This window comes from Tiliqua scincoides, chromosome 2 (assembly GCF_035046505.1).
Source record: "Tiliqua scincoides isolate rTilSci1 chromosome 2, rTilSci1.hap2, whole genome shotgun sequence".
NCBI classification, from domain to species: domain Eukaryota; kingdom Metazoa; phylum Chordata; class Lepidosauria; order Squamata; family Scincidae; genus Tiliqua; species Tiliqua scincoides.
This window is the reverse complement of record NC_089822.1, coordinates 57,097,601-57,118,838: the sequence shown is the minus strand read 5'-3', so window position 1 is coordinate 57,118,838 and position 21,238 is coordinate 57,097,601. Positions and strand designations below refer to the sequence as shown.

Below are 21,238 nucleotides of genomic sequence, written 5' to 3'. Positions count from 1 at the left end.
TTGGGAGAAGGGGACAAAAGTTCCCTTCTTCCGGAAGAGGCGACGGCCTGGAGCACGCAGGATGCCGCAGCAGCCATTTTCGGCATCGCTGCAGCCCCGCACACCGGGCAACTCAGAATTGGACTTTATATGGTTTATGACATCTCCATCATATCCTTTTAAGGATCCTGAAGGATTTTCTTCTTTTTCTGTACGATTTTAGATTGTTTTCTGGACAATCAAAAACTTTATTGCAGCAAAAACTTGATTGCAGCAAAAACTTCCATAATTAGAGTGTTAAATCAGGTGGAGTTGTACCCAGTTCATTTTAGATTTCGCAGTGAAGGATTCATCTGCTTGATCCTTGTCAGATTGGCAACAGTCTTTTTGAAGCTGTCAGTTACCTTTCCCTAAAACTTAGGATCTGGATCAATAATATGAATCTTCTGTAGTTACTTAGACTGTAATGTCTTTCTGCAGTGTACTTGTTGTTTTCTTGTAGCAAAACATTTGGCCAGCCCAGTATGTTGTAACCTACTGGTGGCTCACCACCTGATTTTTAGTAGGTTGTGGGCCAACCGCTACTGGAAGCTGCTTTTGGGATGTGCTGGCCTGAAACTGGTGTCATTGGCTACATTGTGCCCCAGAATGCCTTGCAGAAGCTGCCTACAAGGCATTCTGGGGTGTGACATAATGTAATACAGCCAGTGACGTGGGTTACGGGCCAGCATGACCTGAAAGCAGTTTCCGGTGCCCATATAACTTCACAGCTTCCTGGTTGCGGCAGGCCCAGGATCTACTGTAGATGAGAAAGTGGGCTGTAATGGTAAGAAGTTTGGGAACCGCTGGGATAGGGCTATCTTTGGGAAACTGGTAGAATGAATGGTCCTGCACTGTGAGAGGTGAATGGGTGAGGTGTGTTAAGTTTAAAAGACTTTCGGACTCTTCCAACGCTTATTTTTATGTTGTTCTATGATCTCATATTACATGGATAAAGGCTTGCTAGCCAACCATGACTTGTTTACAAATTCTTCCTTTACACAACTCAGTTATTTAAGAATGCTTTTGTTGTTGCAACCTACATCTAGGGCAAAACACATGAGATTACTATGCTTACAGTATTTATGGATTCAACTTTAAACGACCATGACTGATGAAGTCAGCTGTATTTGCATTCAATTTGTACAGATAATCGAGTTGGCAACTGTTATCTAAAATATGGACCAAGAGGGGATGGAAGTTTGTCCTGCAACACTGAAATTGGCGTTGGAGTCAGTCGTTCTTCCTGCTGCTGCTCTCTGGGAAAGGCCTGGGGGAATCCCTGCGAGACTTGTCCACCTGTAAATAGCAGTAAGGAAATGACTCTCTTTATGACTGTGTAGCAGATGTAGGGATGAACAAAACTGCTGACCAAACTTTTTCTTATAGCATAAGGAAAACTGATAAAATTGTTTAATGTGGCTATTCTCAATACATTCTCACCAATACTGGACGGAATGCTAGGTTTCTCACGTGTTACATAAGCCTTGCATCTGGAAATACCTTCGCTATATTTTTGACACATATGCTGTGTGTGGCTTGTTTTTGACCTCTGGTGTCACTGGTGTCACTAGGGTTGGTGTCACCAAGTGTGATAATTTATGGTGTCACTCCTATGGTGGTCCTCCTGTGCCAGACCAAACAAGTGACCAGGTCTGCCAGAGGGGTAGACTTGGGCTCTGCATTGGGAAGCCTGGTAGGCCTGGGCTCCAGTCCTTGGACATTGGTACAGCTGCTGTGCTTGTGGGTGAGGCGAGCAGCAAGTCTTTAGAGTGCTGCTGATGGAATGAGACATGGAGACCATTGCACCAGCAGTAGTGTCCGCAAAATGGCAAAGAAGCTGCTGCAAGGGTGGCCCATGGGATATGCTGACAGACCACATGGTCCAATGCCATACCCCACAGATAGGATTGGGTCACAGGTCCCATTAATTTCAATTGAACTTGCAAACTATAATTTGAAGAGATTGTACATTTTTTTAAAGCAATGTTTTTTTAATTATTGTGGTGACCAGTTATCATTAACTGTGACCAGTTATCATTAACTATCATTAGCATGAATCGTGAATTTGGTTGTAAATTACCTCTGTTCCCCTTATTAGTTCATACCTCCCCTTATATTTAAGGATGCCATGATTTTCACTGATGACAGGAATTTATAAGTTTTATATTAATTTGCTTTTCTTTTTTTCGTTTGAGAGGGGAACTTTCAAAAGCTATGTGAAGGGCAGCTCAAACATATCCAGTGCTGGCGCAGGGGGGGCCACATGGGCCACACTCTATCCTGCCCGCTGAAATTGAGCAGGCTGGAGGTATCTTCGGGATAAGGGAACATTTGTTCCCTTACCCCTTGTTGAACTCCAGCCTGGTCAATTGGGCTACTCAGATCTTCACCAGCAACAGGGGCTAGGATATAGCAGAGAACTTCTTCATTGAAACTTCCCCCGCCCCCCGCCCCCCCCCGAGCCTGATCGACTCCATTCTGCTCTCCCTCTACCTGTTACACTCCCTTCCTCCATTTGGCACAGAACGTACCTGCCTTGGTGGCCATAGGTCCAAATGTGGTGTTGGTGGGATGGCTCAAGCCCACCACTGCTCCTTGCACCCAAGTTGTTTAAAAGTGCTTTATGATGCTTTTATAATGGTTAGCAATGGCACAGCAGCACTGTGCAGGCACTAGCAAACCATAGGATCAGGTCATTATTATACTATGTATATGATTATTATACTCTTTCTTGTGTCCCCATAGGAACTAACTGAGGGTGTAATCCTATCCTGCACTGGAACAGGCAAGCCAAGAGGCTTGTGCTGTATCCAGCATAGGATAGGTGTCCAAGGCGGCTCAGCCAGCGGCAAGGGGAAACTTTTCCCCTTACTCCTGGATAAGGCACCTTTTCCCCAATGGATCTCCTTGGACTTGCACTACCTCCTGAGGTGGTGCAAGTCCGAGGAGAGTGGAGCAGCTACACGCCACTCCAATCTCCCCAGGAATGGGTGTTGGGATCCGGCATAACTGCTGGATTCCAGTCCCGCCTCCCGCTCCCCACTCGTCCAACCCTGGGCGGGGTCTTGCGCTGGCCCATGAGCACCTCAGGATTGCGCCCTGAGTGAAATCCTTGATGCAACCTTCCTGAAAACGTTTTGATAAGTCTTTTTAAAGGCTTCGTTTGTGTATCAGTGTGAACAGGTCCTCTACAATAAAGACACAGTTTATATCTGAACTGTAAGCCCCTTGGGGGCAGATACCTGTTCTTTTACACTATGTAAAATGACATGTACACTGATGGTGCTATATTTATCATAATAATTTTCAGATATTGAATAATATTCAAATGAGTCTCGAGTAGCAAAATTCTCAGAAATTATGTATTTGACTCACCAAAGCCCCTCCCCCCAAGGTAATTCACATGAAACCATTTATATTTTTATCTTCTCACTGCCTTTTGTTTTGTGCTTGGATGTGCCCTTGTTCTCTAGGTGAATACAGCACACTCTGTCCAGGGGGTGAAGGTTTCAGACCTAATCCCATAACTATTATCTTAGAAGGTAAGTTCATCCTTTAGAATGTGGTCTGTGACTTTTTTGTTACATAGAAGTGCACATTTTGGAAAAATGTCTACAATTGGGAGACAGTGTTACAGAGGTTCACTTTCTCTGCATATTTATGTTATTTAAAATTTATATCCAGCCTTTCCTATGGTGAAGCAAATGCCCAAGGCAGCTTACAGAGTTCTTCAATAAAATGTACAATATTTATTAAAAACCAGTAAAATATTAATGAAAACGATAAAACCATGGAAGTGGCAACTGTTTGGACCAGAAAGAGCCAGCAAAACCAAAACACTACTACAGAGGCACAGAGGCAGATATCAATCCATCACCCAAACACCAGATGAAACAGATATGTTTTGAGCCCTTGCCAAAAATCCAAAAAGTATGGGGTAGTTCTTAATTCTACCAACAATTCCATTGTTGTGACTTATGCAGATATCTGCATTAGTGTGAAAGTAAATGTAGATTTAGAGTGGTGATATGAATAAGGAAGAGAAAGGAGCTACATATTGTGGCATTCCAAGGTCATTTGGCACCCGGAGTGCATAAATTTTTGGTGCTCCCCATGACAAAATTATTTTCAGAAATAGTCATGTCATGAAATGAATAATAATAATGACCAGAGAAGAAGTGTTGACAGTGAACATTTTCTTTTATTCAACTTTCTGTGTGTGTGTATAGTAACTTATTTAAATGGCTGATTTTCAGTCTTTTAGCGACCTTCTACCACTAAGAAAATTAACTTGAAGTAGAGTTATGAACCAGGCTAACCTTCTAAGCCTGCACCTTATGGTACCACACTTGAATATATACCAAAAAGTGTGAGTTACTTGCCAAAAGCAGTGGATTCGATTCAACAATAGTTAAGCATTTTTAAAATGCATGGACTTCAATGGGAGAATTGAATATGTATTGAAATCTTTCCTACTGAAATCAATGGGAGTTAAAAGTGTGTTGGCTGAATCATACCTTGATTTGTGTTCAAGCTCAGATCTGTGTCATAGTAAAGTATGCAGATTTAGGAATAAAAATATAAGCCAAAGTTACTCCTCACTTGATTATTCTATTCAAGTAGTCTGCTGTAGTCTTGTAACAACAACCAGAAAACATGACCTTCTCTCTCCTTACAGACATTGATGAATGTCAAGAATTGCCTGGTCTCTGCCAAGGTGGAAACTGCATCAATACTTTTGGCAGCTTCCAGTGTGAATGTCCCCATGGGTACTACCTCAGTGAAGAAACTCGTATCTGTGAAGGTGAAAATTCTTATTTTTCCTCACAGCAGTGTGTGTGTTTTTTCTCAAACAATATTCTGCCCTGCAGATATTTTTCTTCTTCTCCTGAGGCAGAGTGTTATGTAAACAGCTGATGTCAAGTTGTCAAGTTCAGGCCTGGGGAGTTAGTTCTTACTCTATACTCATAGAGTATGATATAAATTACAAATAATTGAGCCTGTCTCCCTTACATCCTATCCTAAACATATATGCTTGAATGCCAGTCTTATTGATTCAAGTGAAAATTATTTCCAAGTTAACTTATAGGGTTTCAGCCCTAATCAATCAAATGCATAAGATACATAAATAAAGTGTCAAAAGTTTTACAGTTGATTTATGTATATTATATAATGACAGTATGGTAGAGTGATGCTTGAATAAGTACAGTATTTGGTCTTATTTGTTATATTTTATAATGATGTTTTATTTACTAACAGTGCAATCCTAAACTTGTTTACTCAGAAGAAAATCTCACTCTGTTCAGTGCGGCTTCTAGGTAAGCATGTATAGGATCTAAACTTTAATGCACAATCCTATGCATATGTACTTAGAAGTAATTCTCATTGAATTCAGTGGGACGTACTCCCAGGAAAGTGTGCATAGAATTGCAGCCTTAGAGCCCAATCCTGAATAGTGTGCACCGGCTTACCACCAGTGTGCACTGTCACAAACGTGCCATAAGGTACATATATGAGCCTTACTGCCGGGCAGGTGCCCGTGCTAGCCCAGTGCTGGCCAGCGCTAGGCTAACACCGGGCGGGGGCCCAGCCTCCATTGCTTGGTGGTTGCACAGATCGCCAAGCTGCAGCACAGTAAGGGGTAGGCAGGGAGGAGGCATTCCAGGGAGCGGGGAGGCAGGCGGAGGGCAGAGAGAAGGTGGGGAGGAAGCGTGACGGGGAGGTGGGAGGCAGGGAGAGAGTGGGCGGGAGGCATGCCAGGGGGAGGGAACGGGGAGGGAACATGTCCACTGGATCCTGTCTTTGTGTGGGGCTCAGTGCCCTACATGAACGCTTTACCCATTGCGGAGCTATTTCCCTTACCCATGAGAAAGGGACGAAAGTCCCTTTCGCCTGAGGTGCCACCTGCAGTTGACCATGGTGCACAGGATGCGGTGGCAGCTGATTTCGGTACTGCCGAAGCTGCGTGCCATGGGAGCTCAGGATTGGGCTGCCCATTACTCTCAGGAAACCTAACAACTTTGTAAGAGATTAAAGACCCGATTCTATGCATACTGTCGTGGGAGTAAGCTCCATTGAACACAGTGGGTTTTACTTCTAGGTGGATGTGCATAGGATTGCAACATAACTTTCTCATGAAAGCTTTCCTCCATAAAAGGCAAGAAGCTGTTCAGTTTTCAATGAAAAGCAGTGATATTGCTTGCTCCCTTTTTCCTAACTGAGAAACCTCTGTATACAGGTAGCTTAATTTGCATATTATTTATTTAAAGTTTGTTTCTTGTACTTTGACTTTGTTGCTTTCCAGATATTGATGAGTGTGTTGCACATCCTGGTGTTTGTGGTCCCGGGACATGCTATAACACCTTAGGGAACTACACCTGCATTTGCCCTCCAGAGTACATGCAAGTGAATGGAGGTCACAACTGTATGGGTATGTTAATTCCTCTGCATGCAACTATAATGAGAAGAGTTTCGAGCCCAACTACCAGCCTAAAAATCTTTAAGGCCATTTTAGTTTCGCACATGCAGGCACCCTTAGGAACATGTAAAGTATTCACGGAAGTACCTTTTGTGATGAGATGGCTAGTGGAATATCTGATATGACCAAAGCTAGTTAAATTAATTTGAATAAAAATGCATTTTCATCAAAGTAGCTGAAAACATACTTCAGGCTACATTAGTTGCATCTATGTTAGTTGTATGTGAATGGTTCTGACGGTGAAGGGAAGGGGCCGCTTACATGGTGTGTTGAGGCGCCCTGCAAAACTTAGTGCTTCCCCCCCATAGCTGTACTACTGGGACCATAATGGATAATGCCTGTCTTGTTTTTTTACTTTGTAGGCTTCTTTTCCTCCATGTGCCACTTAAGGTGCCTCATAACAAATATAAAACATTCACTAATGCAATAATTTTAAAAATATTTAAGTCAAATTAGGAAAAATATTTTCTACACCTGTGATTATTCAAATTGCTTTGGAGACTGTCAGCCCAATCTTAACTAAGGGCCCAATCCTATCCAATTTTCCAGTGCCGGTGCTGCTGTGCCTATGGGGTATGCACCGCTTCCTGTGTTGGGGTTGCAGTCACAGAGGGCTCCTTAAGGTATGGGAACATTTGTTCCCTTACCCTGGGATTGCATTGGGTTTGCACCAGTTCTGGAAAGTTGGATAGGATTGGGCTGTAAACGCTACCCGCAGGGCTTGACTGCACAGACAGGGTCTGCTCCATCCTGCAAGCAAGCAAAGACAATGTGGGGGTGGAGAGGGAAGGTAAAGAATGTTTCACTTACCCTCCTCCACTCTCGCATAGATTCCAGTGGTCTGTTCGAACCTGCTGTTTAGCTGGCACTAGTTCAAACAGAGGAAAGGGATGTGTCAGGGACAGGGGTTAGGATATTGGTGGAACTTCTCCCACTGAGACCCACGGCCAATTTGCCCAGCTTATTCCTGTTCCCCCTTCTCCTTGCCCTGTTCCACCCAGCTCCTGTCTCCACCAGTAGCTTACCTGTAATGGCGGGCACACAGAATCTGGAACTCTTCTTCCAGCTCTGGCACTTCTTGCAGCCAGTAGAGGACCTCCCGTGCCACGGGGCAAAGGTCTGCAATGGTGCCCCCCTGCGGGATACCACCCTCCCCCCCATGCACAAATTCACCCCTACCCACTTACTTGGAGCGCACAGTACCTTGCTCATCTACAGGATGTGTTGGGGAAGTCTCCTGAAGGTTCCCCAATGCTTTCAGCCGTGCTTCTGGCAAACCGGAAGCACAGTTTCCAACCCCTTTGGGAGCCTCAGAGAGGCTTTGTGGGGTCCTAAAGGTGCATGAGGTGCCGCTCCTGGGGCATTTGCCCCATCAAATGAATGGCAGGTTCGCCACTGCTTGCGGCAGGGTGCAGAAAATGACCGCCTATGTTGTACACAGCACGAAACTGGTAAACTGCAGAAAGCCTTTCCACTGTTGCAAATGGCTCTACATGTCAGCCTGATCCTAGTTAGGATCAGGCTATGTGATAGTGTGCAAGGCACAGTTTTAAAACCACAGCATCACTGGATGAAAACTGATTTAACAGACTTCATGATAAACATTTTCCTCCTACACCCAATGGTGCATTTTCTTTATCCCTTCCCTATTTGATGTCATAAGCATGCTTCTTCAGAGCTTTGGGTGGTTAGTTCCTGTCCAACTAAAGAACTGGGTTCTATTAATCCCAGCATCTGCATTCCTCCATCGTCATCCTGTAATACAGTTTTTCTTGTGGTAATTCAGTGAACCAAGTCCCCACTTTTAGTGATGACATGGGTGGAGAGAAGAGTCTGAGTTTACCACTGATCTAATTTTTATCCCAGTTTTCATGGATAAACCCCAGAGTGTAGTGGTTTCTCTGAGCAGGAAGTTTCTCAGTAGTAAATGTGATTGGTATAGGCAGCTTCTAGGTTTCTTTATATGGAATGTGTCGGATGGAATAAGTTAGTAGTTCAAGATTTAATTGAACTGCATGTGCTACATGTGGACAACTTTAACAAAAAGTTTAAAGCATGACATTTCTACACTTGTAGATATGAGGAAGAGCTTTTGCTATAGAAGTTACAATGGGACATCCTGCGATAATGAACTGCCCTTTAATGTGACAAAGAGGATGTGTTGCTGCACCTATAATGTTGGGAAAGCCTGGAACAAGCCTTGTGAGCCATGTCCAACTCCAGGAACAGGTACAAGCTGCTCTTAACAGAGGCTGTGGTATATATTCCAAGCAAAATAAATTTTTAAAAATGCACTGAGGTAATGATTCTATGGAAATATTCCAAAAGAGCCTACATTATATGTTCAAATAGTTCTGTTGTCCGTCAAGTTAAAAAAGAGAGTATGAAGTATGAATCGCAGATTCCAGCAGTATGAATAAATGCAGATTTCAGGACAGCAGCAACAAAATATTGGTTTTATTGTTTCTATTTCAGACTTTAATCTTACTCATTTTAGTGGCACTGTGGCTGTCACTCCACACGATGAAACGTTGCTTGTTCTCCCCCCCCTTTTCTTTTAAACCAAAAGTGGCCAGGGGGGAGGGGGCTGTAGTTTTAAGCTAACAACCAGCATCTGTTTAATCCTTTCATCTCTTACTCCATTCTTAATTGTATCTGCTTAGCAGTTTCCCCATGCAATGCAACTTATATCATTTCTTTCCAAAACCAACTAACTTAGATGCACATTTCTGACTTTTGGTGCCAAGCTAGATGTTTCCTTAAATGCATAATAGGATCCTGGGTTTCTGGAATTTTAGTAAGTTTAGTAACTAGTAAAGAGTGGTGGGGTGGTAGTGAACTGAGCCAAACCTATGGTGGGGGGCGGGTGAGGAGTTTTAGTATTTTGCTCTTCTATGGTTCCAATCCTGACCCTGCCATCCCCCCAGCTTTTAATGAAAAGGGGGGAAAGTTTCCATCAGTTTTCAACCCCTGCCTCCCACTGCAGTTTGGTCCTATTTTGTACTCTACAAGGGAGAAACCTTGAAGACAGTGGCGGACCTCCACAGAGTCTGGGGCAAAGGTCCGTGATGGTGCCCCCCCGTGGGCTGTTGCTGCCACCCCCCCACTCACCTGAGGTTCACGGAACCTTACGTGATCTCCACTTGGTCAGGGAAGCCTCTCTGAGATTCCCCAACGCTTTAAACTGTGCTTCCAGAAAACCAGAAGCAGTTTCCAACCTCACTGGGAGCCTCAGAGAGGCTGCCGTGGGATCCTAGCGGATTGCGCCCAGGGCTTTTGCCCCATCAGACTTAATGCAGGTCTGCAACTGCTTGAAGAGCTCTGGAAGCTTTAGCTAGTACAAAATGCAGTGGCTAAAGTTCTTTTGGGGTCTGAAAACATTATGCCAGGGTTTTGACAACTTCACTGGCTACCAGTACATTTCCAGACCCAATTATGACCTTTAATTCCCTACATGGCTTGTGGCCTGGATCTTTGAAAGATTGCCTTTGCCCACACAAATCTGCCAATTAAAACAGATTAAACATCCTTTTTATAAACAGTATTTTGAGAAAACCTACTGGAATAAAATCACTACTGCTAGTTTAAAAACAAGCAGCAGCAGGACCAGACATACCTGTCTTGAGAAGCATTTCTAGATTTATAGTGCCACAATCCAATAGGCCCTGATGTATCCACCTGCTATTCAGCCTGTGGGTCTCAGAACAGGAACATAGTTCTTGGGCAGGCTTATATGGGGAAAGCAATTCTTGAAATATTCAGATCACACAGCATTACTGTTTATTTAACAATGTTTTTATCTTGCATTTTGCCTCTTGCAAGGGAAGCACTCTAGGTGACTCACAACACACAATAAAACCCAATAAAAATAAAATCAACAATTAACAAAAAAAACAACTCCACAACCTGCATTAAACAGTATTTCACTGTTTTACCACAGAGTTAGACTTAGAAAATAAAACATAGAGTGGGATTTATGCCTGAGTAAACATGCATATGATTGTGCAGTGAGTCATCTAAAAGTGAAGAAAGTCTGATTGTCGAATATAAGACTCCAATCCTGAGCTGCCCAATATACAGGACTGCCGTGGTGCCAAAATGGCTGCCGAGGTATCCATTATGCAACCAGGCAGATGCCAGTGGCTCCTCTGGAGCTGCTGTAGAATCAGAAAGTCCCGTGTCAGACCATATGGTCTCACGTGGACCTCAGGATTTGGTGAAGCTGAGCTCCCCTGGTCCCGCCCTCCTCTCGTCCCGCTCCCTCCCCCCACACCTCCTCCCTGTGCTTCACTGCTTCCCACACACTCCCACTTACCTCTCCACCACCAGGCGGTCTGGGCAACCACTGGGCAGCAGAACCCGGGCCCAGTACCGGAGCTGGCCCAGCATGCGCTCACGCTGGGCTAGCTCCAGCCCTGGGCCCGCGATAAGGGCTCGCAAATGTGCCTTGTGGCACGTTTGCAACAGTGCATGCTGGTGGTCAGCTGGCATGCACAGGTCTGGAATGGGCCCTGATTCACCCTGAATGACTTACAGTAGATACCCGCTACAGGACGAAAAATTTTTGCCAAGTAATCAAGCTTAAATTATCACCTTTAGGTCGATCAGAGGGCAGAGCTTTTCAGCTCTAGAGAAGTTTCCTATCAAGCAGTTGCCTTTCAAATGGCAGGCACCACTTGATAATTAGAAGCAATACAGAGATCATTAGGGGACTCTTAATTTCTATGGTAACCTCCCTGGGAAATTCCAGCCAAAGTTAAACTTTTATTCTCCTCCAGAGAAAAGGGCTCAACCTTGTTCCATTTTGCAAATGCTTGCATTCGGCAGAGGTCTGTTTTTTTCAACACCAGGTTGTCATCCTCCTTTCCATTTGAAACAAAGTCCCAGACTAAAGTTCAGTGCACCATTACTTAAGAATAACACCCATGGAAAGCAGTGGATCTACTTCTGAGTAAAAAGGGTTGCAACTATATGCAGCTGCACTTACTCTTCTCTCTGCTGTGATTTGAATTGCACACTCCCAGTTATGTGTTATAAGTTGTATGTTATATGTAGAGCTTCTGGCTTAACATTCCAGACACCTTAAAGGCGGATTTGATTCATGGTTCTCCTGCAGTGGTTCCCAACCCTTTTTACTTGCATATCCCTTGGCAGCCTATTCCCATAAATTGTACCGTTCATATTAGCAAAATGTTTGTAATTAATAATATAAGCCCTCATCTCCTCTCTATGAAAACCCTTACTTCATGTATTCATCACAGTACTTTCTCTTTTTCTCTTTGAAGAACAGAAGACTCTGCCTTTGCACTGTTTTGCACCAGAAGTGTCCTGAGAAATTCTTGGTGATTGATCAATTTCCATATTATGTTTCAGCTTTTTTCCTGTGCTGATTTTCAATCACTGGTTCATACATGAATTGATAACCAAAAACTAGGTATTGGTGGGGCTTTCACAGCCAACTAGCTACCTCCCTTCCTGCCTTGCTGGCCCTGTAAGGCACTCTATAGCACTAGCTGTATTTTTCTGCCATTATTTCATTCTTTTTCTAGTACCCCTAAAGGTCCTGTTGAGTGCCCCTGGGGGTACATGAACCCCAGGTTGGGAACCACTGTTTTACTTATATTTTGTTTACAGTGCAGTTACTCTGATAGTGTTTACTAAAAGGTGGTGAAGACCAGAATTTAAAAAGTTAAAGAACAAAAATGTATCTTATGATCTTTTACTATGTTTTTAATAAATTAGAGACTGTACAGTTCTTGGGTAACAATTACTGGTAGATTATTTTTCAGGATCTGGCCTCGGGTAAAATCAGACAAAACTATTGTCAGATTCCCCCCTAAGTTTAACCCCCAACTTATCTGAGTGTCATAGAAAATTCCATTATTTTTGGCTTTAAACCTGCCCTTTACTTATCTGTGAGATCGACTTATAGGTGAGTATCTGCAGTAATTTCTTCCAGGTGAAGAAATTCACAAATGCAACAAAAGTCAGCTTGTTGAAGTAGTACTTATAATTGTAATCAAGCTGAAAATAATTAATCATAAAGGCAAGTTAGTTTAAACATTTTAATGATGAACTATTAGAAGTCATGATTATTATATGAAAATATTTCTTTTTTCATTTTAAGCTGAGTTCAAGTCAATATGTGGAAATATTCCTGGATTCACCTTTGACATCCATACAGGCAAAGCTGTTGGTAAGTTTTTAAAGCTGCTGTTAACAAAATTATGCATGTCATTATGAGTCTTTTTTGTTAAATCGTTGCTGTTTGTCTTCACTTCTATACCTGATTACAGTATTGCAATGTTTTTTCAACACAGAAAATTGTATATTGAATTTACTATATGTCCAGAGCCTATTTAAATGTTTGGGTATGCAAGCAGTGCATTCCTCCATGCATTTCTCTCCTCTAAATGCACTGCACTGGAGTTCTTGTTTGCGAATCTCCCTTCCACATCAAAATCTCCAAGTGCATGGGAAGCTAACATGTATGGAAAACCTTTGTTGATTTATGTATATGTATTGCCCATGGTGATTTGCAGTTTTTTGTGGCTAATAATTCATGGCAATTATTACAAAACTTTGAGAACCATCCAGTGTTGCACTTGCAGAAGCTGCACAAGCACAAACCATGTTCTCTTCCCTATGAAAACCCTCTGAAAAGCTACCACTAATGAAAAGCCATCCACCACTAAAGGTTTCTCTTCAGCAGCATGGTTTATGGTGTGGAGAAGAATGAGGAATACCTGGAACTTGGGGGGAAACTACTAGCAGAAAATGTCTAGTCTTTTCTTGGATTAGTATGCCTCAGTTCATTTTATGTAAAATTTAGTACTTGTTTCAAGCTTAGAAAACCTGGGAGAAACACAGAGATTGTTGGCATATTAAACCGCTACATTATTACCACTGGATGTTCATTTTACAGATATTGATGAGTGTAAAGAAATTCCAGGGATTTGTGCAAATGGTGTTTGCATTAACCAGATTGGCAGCTTCCGCTGTGAATGCCCCACAGGATTCAGCTACAATGATCTGCTCTTGGTCTGTGAAGGTGACGTAAAGTATTCCCTAAGTTTCTCATTTGTCTTCCCAGGCAGGTTCTTAGAAGATGACTTCACAGCAATTGTCCATGCTCCCAGTTTGCAAGTGTAACACATAACTGTGCATGGAAGGTCTGTCTTGGAACATATGCAAAGTTACTGGTACTGCAGCTGTGCACTGTCAGAACATTGTGACCAACAGCTTAGAGCCCAATCCTGTGCTTGGTGGCATGGCTCCATGCTGCGAGCACTGTCACAAACATGCCGTAAGGCACATTTGTGAGTCTCACTGCCGGGCTCCCGCCCGTGCTAGCCCAGCACCAGCTGGTGCTGTGCTAGCATGGGGCAGTCGCCCAGCTTCCGTGGCTCGGCGGTCTCCCGGACTGCCGAGCTGCAGCATGGTAGGTGGGGGTGAGGACGGGCACGGGGAGGAGGCATTTCGGGGAGGGGGGTGGCCGGCAGTGGGAGAAGAGAGAGGGCGGGGAGGAGGTGTGCCGGGGAGGCATGATGCGGGGAGGGGGGTGGGCTGGAGGCATGTCGGGGTGAGGGAGGGAAGTGGGTCCACAGAGCTGTGCTCCGCAGGATCCAAGGCTCTCGGGGAGGGCTCCATGCCTTACACGAGCACCTTTACTTTACCGCCAACCTTCTGGTCAGCGGTAAAGTGAGTAGCCCTATTGCAGGGCTGCTTACTTTACCCGGGAGAAGGGGATTGGGATTGCCCATCAGGATTGGGCTGCCCTTCTATAACATATCCAGAATTTAGCCAGATATCATGTACCATGTATTAAAAGCATATACCCTCACCCCCCAGTGTAAATGTCATGGATTCTCACCCCCAGTGTAAATGTCATGGGTTGAATTTTACCCTAGCTATATTTTCCATGGAGCTTTCTATTTGTTTGTTTGAGTAGGGAAGGTGATTGTGGTAGGTGTGAATTGTCCTGAGGTAAATGATTATCTACAAGTGAAGCTGCATTGCTAAAACATAAATTCAGGAGCTCATTGCAGCTTTCCTTTTCAAGCACCTAATCAGTGTTTTGAAAACCTTTCGTGGCTCAAAGCCATGATTTCAAAAGTCAAGAAGTTAGCAATCAGGCTTGCAAAAGGATAACATCTACTTCTTTAATAAAGCAAGGGGGCAGAGTATCTCTGCAGAAAGAGAAAACAAGGCCTTAGCCACTCTAGCAGGCTTCCTCTGTGAATTACTATAGGTCAGTGTCTGGTCAATCTTCCAGCAGGGATGGTTTTCTTCTAGAAAGGGATGTTGGAGAGATTAAGTATTTGTTTCAGAATTAATATACTATCTCTTCATAAAACTTATGTTGCTTTATATATTGAGTGGAAATAGTATAGGCAGCCCAATCCTAACCTGCGCTGCCAGGTCCACCTACCCACGTTAGGAGGCAGCTAGAGGTCATCTGGGGTAAGGGGATATTTTTCCCCTTATCCCAAGTAAAGCCCCAGCCATCCCTGTGGCTACTTAGCTGGTGCAAATCCAGAAAGCCCATGTAGGACTGTCCAGCCCAGGAGTGGGGGTTAGAATGTGGCATGTGCTACCGCCCTGGCCTGATCCTCCCCCATTCCACCCTCCCCTGCCCCAAAATGCCCCACCTCCCGACCACCCCCTGCCACTGTCTTCCACCCTCCCCTGCACCGCCTGTTACAAACTTGCCTGGACTGACTGGCACAGGGAACAGATCCAGTGCAGCAGGCTGGCTCATGCCTTTGTGTTGATACTGTAGCACTCTGAACCAGCGCAAGGCGGCCTGCACCAGCTCAAAGGAACTTTAGGATTGTGCTGTCAGTGGGATAAAAAGAGAAAACTAAAAATATTTGTTGTGAAGAAACTTGCTTTCTTAAAACTGTATTAAGAAAGCAAACTTTTTTTAATAAATAGGTGAAATGTTATTCTACACTTAATTTTCCATACAAAATTCTTCTTAAAATGATAATAATGATTACCAGTATTTATTTACTGTTTTTCAACAAAAAGTTCACAAAGTGATCAAACTAACCAATTGGTTGGGGGGGGGGGAGAATTTTTTGGGGAATTCCAATTTTTATGGGAAAACGAAGTGTTGTGGGGTGTTGGCTTGAGGATAAAGTATCTTCCATTTAAATCAGCATGATTAACAGTGATTAATTCTTTGCACGTCTACTAAGAAGGAAGCTTTTTTGAATTTAACAGAAGTCACTTCTGTGTATGTCTAGGATTGCATCCTTACAGTTCTTTCAGCTTCAGCTGGTTCATAAACCCATTGTTATTGTACAGCATAGAAGATAAGTGCCCCCTTCTCAGAACTGAAAAATATCTGCTTTGAAATATCCATTTGATCAAGGATTATTATTGTTACAGATATTGACGAATGCAGCAATGGTGACAATCTCTGTCAACGAAATGCAGATTGTATTAACAGTCCTGGTAGTTACCGCTGTGAATGTGCTGCAGGTTTCAAACTTTCTCCCAATGGTGCCTGTGTTGGTAAGAAATCTCTTGTCCCTACCATTTTGCTTAACTTCATTATTAAAAAATTTTATTTAGATGTTTCAATATATAAACCAAATGTGTATGTGAAGTTTTTACTCTCAATTTGTTTTGTTTACAACCATATTCTTATCAATAAACAGTAGAAGGTGATAGAGAATAACATTATTTGCTTGCTATTTCCATCATATTCTTATGGATAAGTTTGACTTTAACATGCATAGACAAAAAGAAAGCATCTATAAATGGTAATTGTGCTATAACTTTCTTTTGGTCATGTTTGTTCACCTTCAATAATCATTAACAGATTGTAAAAACAGAATTGTGAACAATGAATGAATACTAACATTAATACAAATCAATAATGTATACCATGTGTTTTATATTTTTATTACAGATCGTAATGAATGCCAGGAAATTCCTAATGTATGTAGTCATGGCACATGTGTGGACAAAGAGGGAAGTTACCACTGCATCTGTCAAAATGGTTTTAAAGCATCCCATGACCAAACTATGTGCATGGGTAAGGGAAAAAAAAGTGATTCCATGGAAAAATCTAAATTAGAAGTTCTAAAATATTTGAATGGGGTGAAGATAATGTATATTTTTAAAAGTTAAGGTAATGTGGTAAGGGGTGATAACAGTACATAAACATCAAAAAATACAGCTTCCATAAATAAATATGATATCCTATCAGTATGAAACTGGTATACAGAGTAAAAAAAACCTAATCCAGAGATTAAAGTTTTCAGTGTTTTTTTTAAAATAAATAATAATTATTTTGTATTATTATTCCTCTTTAGATGTTGATGAGTGTGAAAGATATCCTTGTGGCAATGGAACATGTAAAAACACAGTGGGATCATATAACTGTCTGTGTTACCCTGGATTTGAGCTAACTCACAATAATGATTGTATGGGTAAGAAAATGCATAAAAATGGTATCTTCATTCAGAGAGAGGGATGATCCCAGATATTTGAATATCTAATTGTAATAAAAGACTCATTAAGAGCACAATCCTGTCTCGTGCGTGGGCCAGCACTGGCCCAAGTCCCTTACGATGGCCCAGGAGGGCCTCCGCATGAGTTGGCTGAATTCAGTCTTCGCGCCGATGGAGGGAGCAAGCCTTGCGTCGGCTGAGCTCAGCCAACACAAGGCTCTGTGGAGGGCAGGGAGGAAGTAGGAGGGAGGTGTTCTGGAGCAGAGCAAGGGCGGATGGAAGGAGGTCCCAGGGGCAGGGAGCGGGAGGTGGGGCTGATATGCAGCTCAGATGTCAGATCCTAACTCTGTTCCTCGAGCAGCACAGAGCAGCTTCAAGCCACTCTGTTCTCCTTGAACTTGTGCCACCTCAGGAGGTAGTGCAAGTCCAAGGAGACCCATAGGGGCTGCAGTGGCTTATCCAGGGGTAAGGGGAAGAGTTTCCCCTTAACTTTGGCTGAGTCACTGTGGTGCCCTATCTTGTGCTGGGTACAGCGCAAGCCTCCTGGCTTGCCTGTTCCAACACAAAATAGAATTTCACCCCAAGTCAGTTATGATCAGAATCCTGAAAAATTAATCTTCTGGTTTCAAATTCCATTTCTTTGAAATAATGAAGAGTAATTTACCCTTAGCTAAATCCAACCTGCACATTATGAAAAATACATTTCACCTGAGGGATGGGGGAAGACAGGGAGGGAGGGGGATCATTTTCCCATTCATTGCAGCTGAGGAAAGTAGAGAATTTCCATTGTGGAAGTGATGCAGGGTGAAAGGGTTAAACTCATCCCCCAGAACTGTGGCCCTGATCCAAATTTGGGTTGTGTGACTGTATTTGCGGCTAAGACCAAAGACCACAGGTCTTCCAAAGCATGTTTATGTAGAGTCTCAGTATATCTGCGTTCAATTTCAAAGAAGATATGAGTACATTATGATTTTCTTCACTGCTGTGATTTTATGGGCATCCTTCCATGAGCAAAAACATTTATCATAACAATGGTAAACCCTTGGGCCACCTCTAACACGGTAGTAGTGTCAGAGGTGGCCCAAGGCTTTACCATTGTTATGACTTTGCTAATCTATTTCAGTGTATTGTGCAAATTATAGTTGCAAATCAGTGAAACATTTCAAAGGTGGTAACAGCAAACTTTCACTGAAAAGCTGAAGTCAGCACTAGATAAAGGTTTGCTTAATGGTAATATGACCTCAAGTATTCTTTAAATAAAGCATATCCAGTACCTTACAGTGCAGGACAGATGCTTTCTACTGTACTTCTCTTACAGGCTGTGATTTGTCTTTTCCATGAAACTATCTGTTGAATCTGTTTATAATGTACTATGGGAACTGCGCTAGTATATGCATTCCATTTTGTTGACCTCATGGGAAATGCTTAACTTTTTCTTGTTTATTTATAGATATTGATGAGTGCAGCTCCTTCTTTGGTCAGGTGTGCAGAAATGGAAGGTGTTATAATGAAATTGGCTCTTTCAAATGTTTATGTAATGAAGGTTATGAACTTACTCCAGATGGCAAGAACTGCATTGGTATGTATAACAGCAACTACCAAGTTCAAATGTTCCTTGGCTATGACTGCAATCCTATTAACACTTATCTGGGAGCAAGATCAATTGAACACAGGGACACTGGAGTAAGGTCAATTGAAACCTACTTCTGAGTAGAATTGCACTGCATGACAAGTTTTGAGAACAAAATTGTTATATCAATACAAGTGATGGCAAATACATCACAGTTCTAGAATAGTATCATTTATAGAAATTAACAGCACAATCCTATGTTTATCTACTAAGAAGTCAGTCCACTGTGTTCAGTGGGACTGACTTCTAGGAGAGTGTGTATAGGATTGCAGCTTAAAGAAGTTAAAGAAGCCAAGCAAGACTAGCATATATTTTTGGCATGAACTACTCTCCCCTCTTTCCAGGAAAATCCTCTTTTATTTTTAACAAAAGTTTTATTTGGTGCCCATCATGGTCTCTGTAAACTAAGACCACTGAGATTCTATGTAAGAGCTAAGAATCAGGTTCTAACTTTAGATTTTGAAAGATTCTCTCAATAATGTCACTTCCTTGCTGGAAATTAATTTCCAATAATGGAAATTAATATTACTAAAAACAGTTACCTATAGATGGTTGCAGAGCTACTTAATACAACAGACCACAGACAGACTTACAGGAAGAGGGAGATCAACGATTATATTCCATGTTCTTCCCTCCAATAATATTTGCATGTTATGGTTTCAGATATTCATTCCAGAATCTCTAAATTATTTTCTTTTCTTCCATTCCATTGAGATATTAATGAGTGTGTGGCACTTCCTGGCTCGTGTTTTCCTGGTACTTGTCAAAATCTGGAAGGTTCGTTCAGATGCATTTGCCCACCAGGATATGAAGTGAAAAGTGAAAGCTGCATTGGTAAGGCTGGATTTTATCATTGTTTAAGAATGCCAAACTAAACAAACTGTGTTAAGAGGCTTGCTTAATAAAACTGGCAGTATCTCTTCTTTTAACAAAAAGATGCCTACGGTGTCCAGATCAGGGCTTTAGTGACTAAGGAGAAGATTACCATCTCCTCTATACCATTTCCTGCTAAGAAACAACTCACCTCAAAGCTGCTATTTACTTCAGACGTTCAGAGGGCCCTTGGTATCTGCAGGGTATCCATTCCCAGACATACACACCCGCACCTACCGATTTCAACAGAAAATTAAGTCAGTGGAAAAGACCTCAAAGGACCCCCCAGATGTGATTGGAGGCACTTTCCTGATGTGTCTGGGAGGTGCTCTGAGCCTGGTTGCGTCCAGGAGGTCCTTGAGACCCTTCAGACACAGTCACGGTACCTGCATTAATATGCAGGTCAAACACATGAATGAGAAAGGCTCGCTGTATTTGCAGCAAATAGCTACTTTGGGGCCAAATGGCTGCTTAGGAGGGGGCATTTTTTGTGGGAAAACAGCACAAATGGAAAAGGTTGACCACGTCTGGAACAGAGGCACTACAGCTGCTTTTTGTGGAAGAGAAGTTGCCAGCTTTAAGCACACCTCAGCAACAACGTTTAATGTAACGTGTAGTTTGGCACTGGTATACATACTAACACCATAAAGCACAGCTGTTATGGACCTAATGGGAATAACATTTAAGTATTCTTTATTTACAGTTGCAGCAACTGTTACACATGGCATCATTGTGCTATAATGAGTGAAACAGACACAAAACCTTGATGTTTTCATTCATGCAAACTGAAAAATACTTGCTTAGAAGCCACATAATCTTTTTTATATATATACCTTAATCTTTTCTCCTTGATATGTGGAAAAATTCTCTCAAATTCATACTTTGTCTGAAAATACACTGTCACTTTTGGCTAACGCACAGTTTACTTAGAAGGATATGGTGTCAAAGAATGGTAATGTTTAAAAATCTTAACAGCAGTGAAACTCTTCCTAGAATTTAAGAAGCTTTACATCAACATTTTATAACATAATTACTGTTTTAAAGCTTAGAAGCTTTTGTGCAACTGGATTCTGAATGAAAACTATATCATATTCTGATCAGGTATTTTTCATCTTACTACATAACTCACAAAATAAACTATTTTTTCAGAATTTTAATTCCCATTTCAGAGAATGAAATGGAAGTTGGTAGCTGCCATTAGAACAACAGATATAAACATGCAGATTTATTCTACTGCAGAGTGAGGGAAAGGGGAAAAATATATCTATTGAGTGGAGAAATCAACTCAGCTAAACTTAGAAATTCATCATAACTTCAAGCTCCTTTTGGGAGACTGTTCTCAGTTCATGGGATCAGAGCAATTAGCATGAACAGATATAACACTTTTAGGGTCCAATACAAACCAGCCCTAGTGCCAGTGCCTGGTGTCACAAATGGGCCGTAGACCTCATCTACAGCACTCAGGGAGGATGGGCCATCGTTGCTGGGCCTCAGCGCCACGTGGATGGCCAGCCGGCGCTCCTCCAGCACCAACCAGTGGTAAGACTTGTCGAAACAGGTGGTGGTGGTGAGGGAGTAGGCGGAATGGGGTGGAGGGTGGGGAGGATTGGCCCAGGGGGGGGTTGAATATCCCCATTACCACCCTCCCAGCCTGGGCAGCCTGACATGGGCCTCCTTGAGTCTGTGCCTGCTCAAAAGCAGGCGCAGATTCGAGGAGAATTCCTGGTACTAGCAGCGCCAATAGGATCCAGCGGTAGCTGCTGGAACCCT

General features: G+C 42.6%; 1 protein-coding gene across 3 annotated transcripts in view; it reads left to right on the top strand.

Annotated features, from left to right (window-relative positions):
- Positions 1 to 21,238, top strand: part of FBN2 (fibrillin 2) — a 175,185-nt gene that overhangs the window by 119,525 nt on the left and 34,422 nt on the right. For all 3 annotated transcript variants that reach the window (XM_066618394.1, XM_066618393.1, XM_066618392.1), the window contains exons 37-48: positions 1,168 to 1,329; positions 3,495 to 3,563; positions 4,700 to 4,825; positions 6,326 to 6,451; positions 8,576 to 8,728; positions 12,627 to 12,695; positions 13,425 to 13,550; positions 15,896 to 16,021; positions 16,422 to 16,547; positions 16,828 to 16,944; positions 18,416 to 18,544; positions 19,310 to 19,429. In XM_066618394.1, coding sequence (XP_066474491.1) covers positions 1,168 to 1,329; positions 3,495 to 3,563; positions 4,700 to 4,825; positions 6,326 to 6,451; positions 8,576 to 8,728; positions 12,627 to 12,695; positions 13,425 to 13,550; positions 15,896 to 16,021; positions 16,422 to 16,547; positions 16,828 to 16,944; positions 18,416 to 18,544; positions 19,310 to 19,429 — 1,449 coding nt within the window. The remainder of the gene's footprint in view (positions 1 to 1,167; positions 1,330 to 3,494; positions 3,564 to 4,699; positions 4,826 to 6,325; positions 6,452 to 8,575; positions 8,729 to 12,626; positions 12,696 to 13,424; positions 13,551 to 15,895; positions 16,022 to 16,421; positions 16,548 to 16,827; positions 16,945 to 18,415; positions 18,545 to 19,309; positions 19,430 to 21,238) is intronic.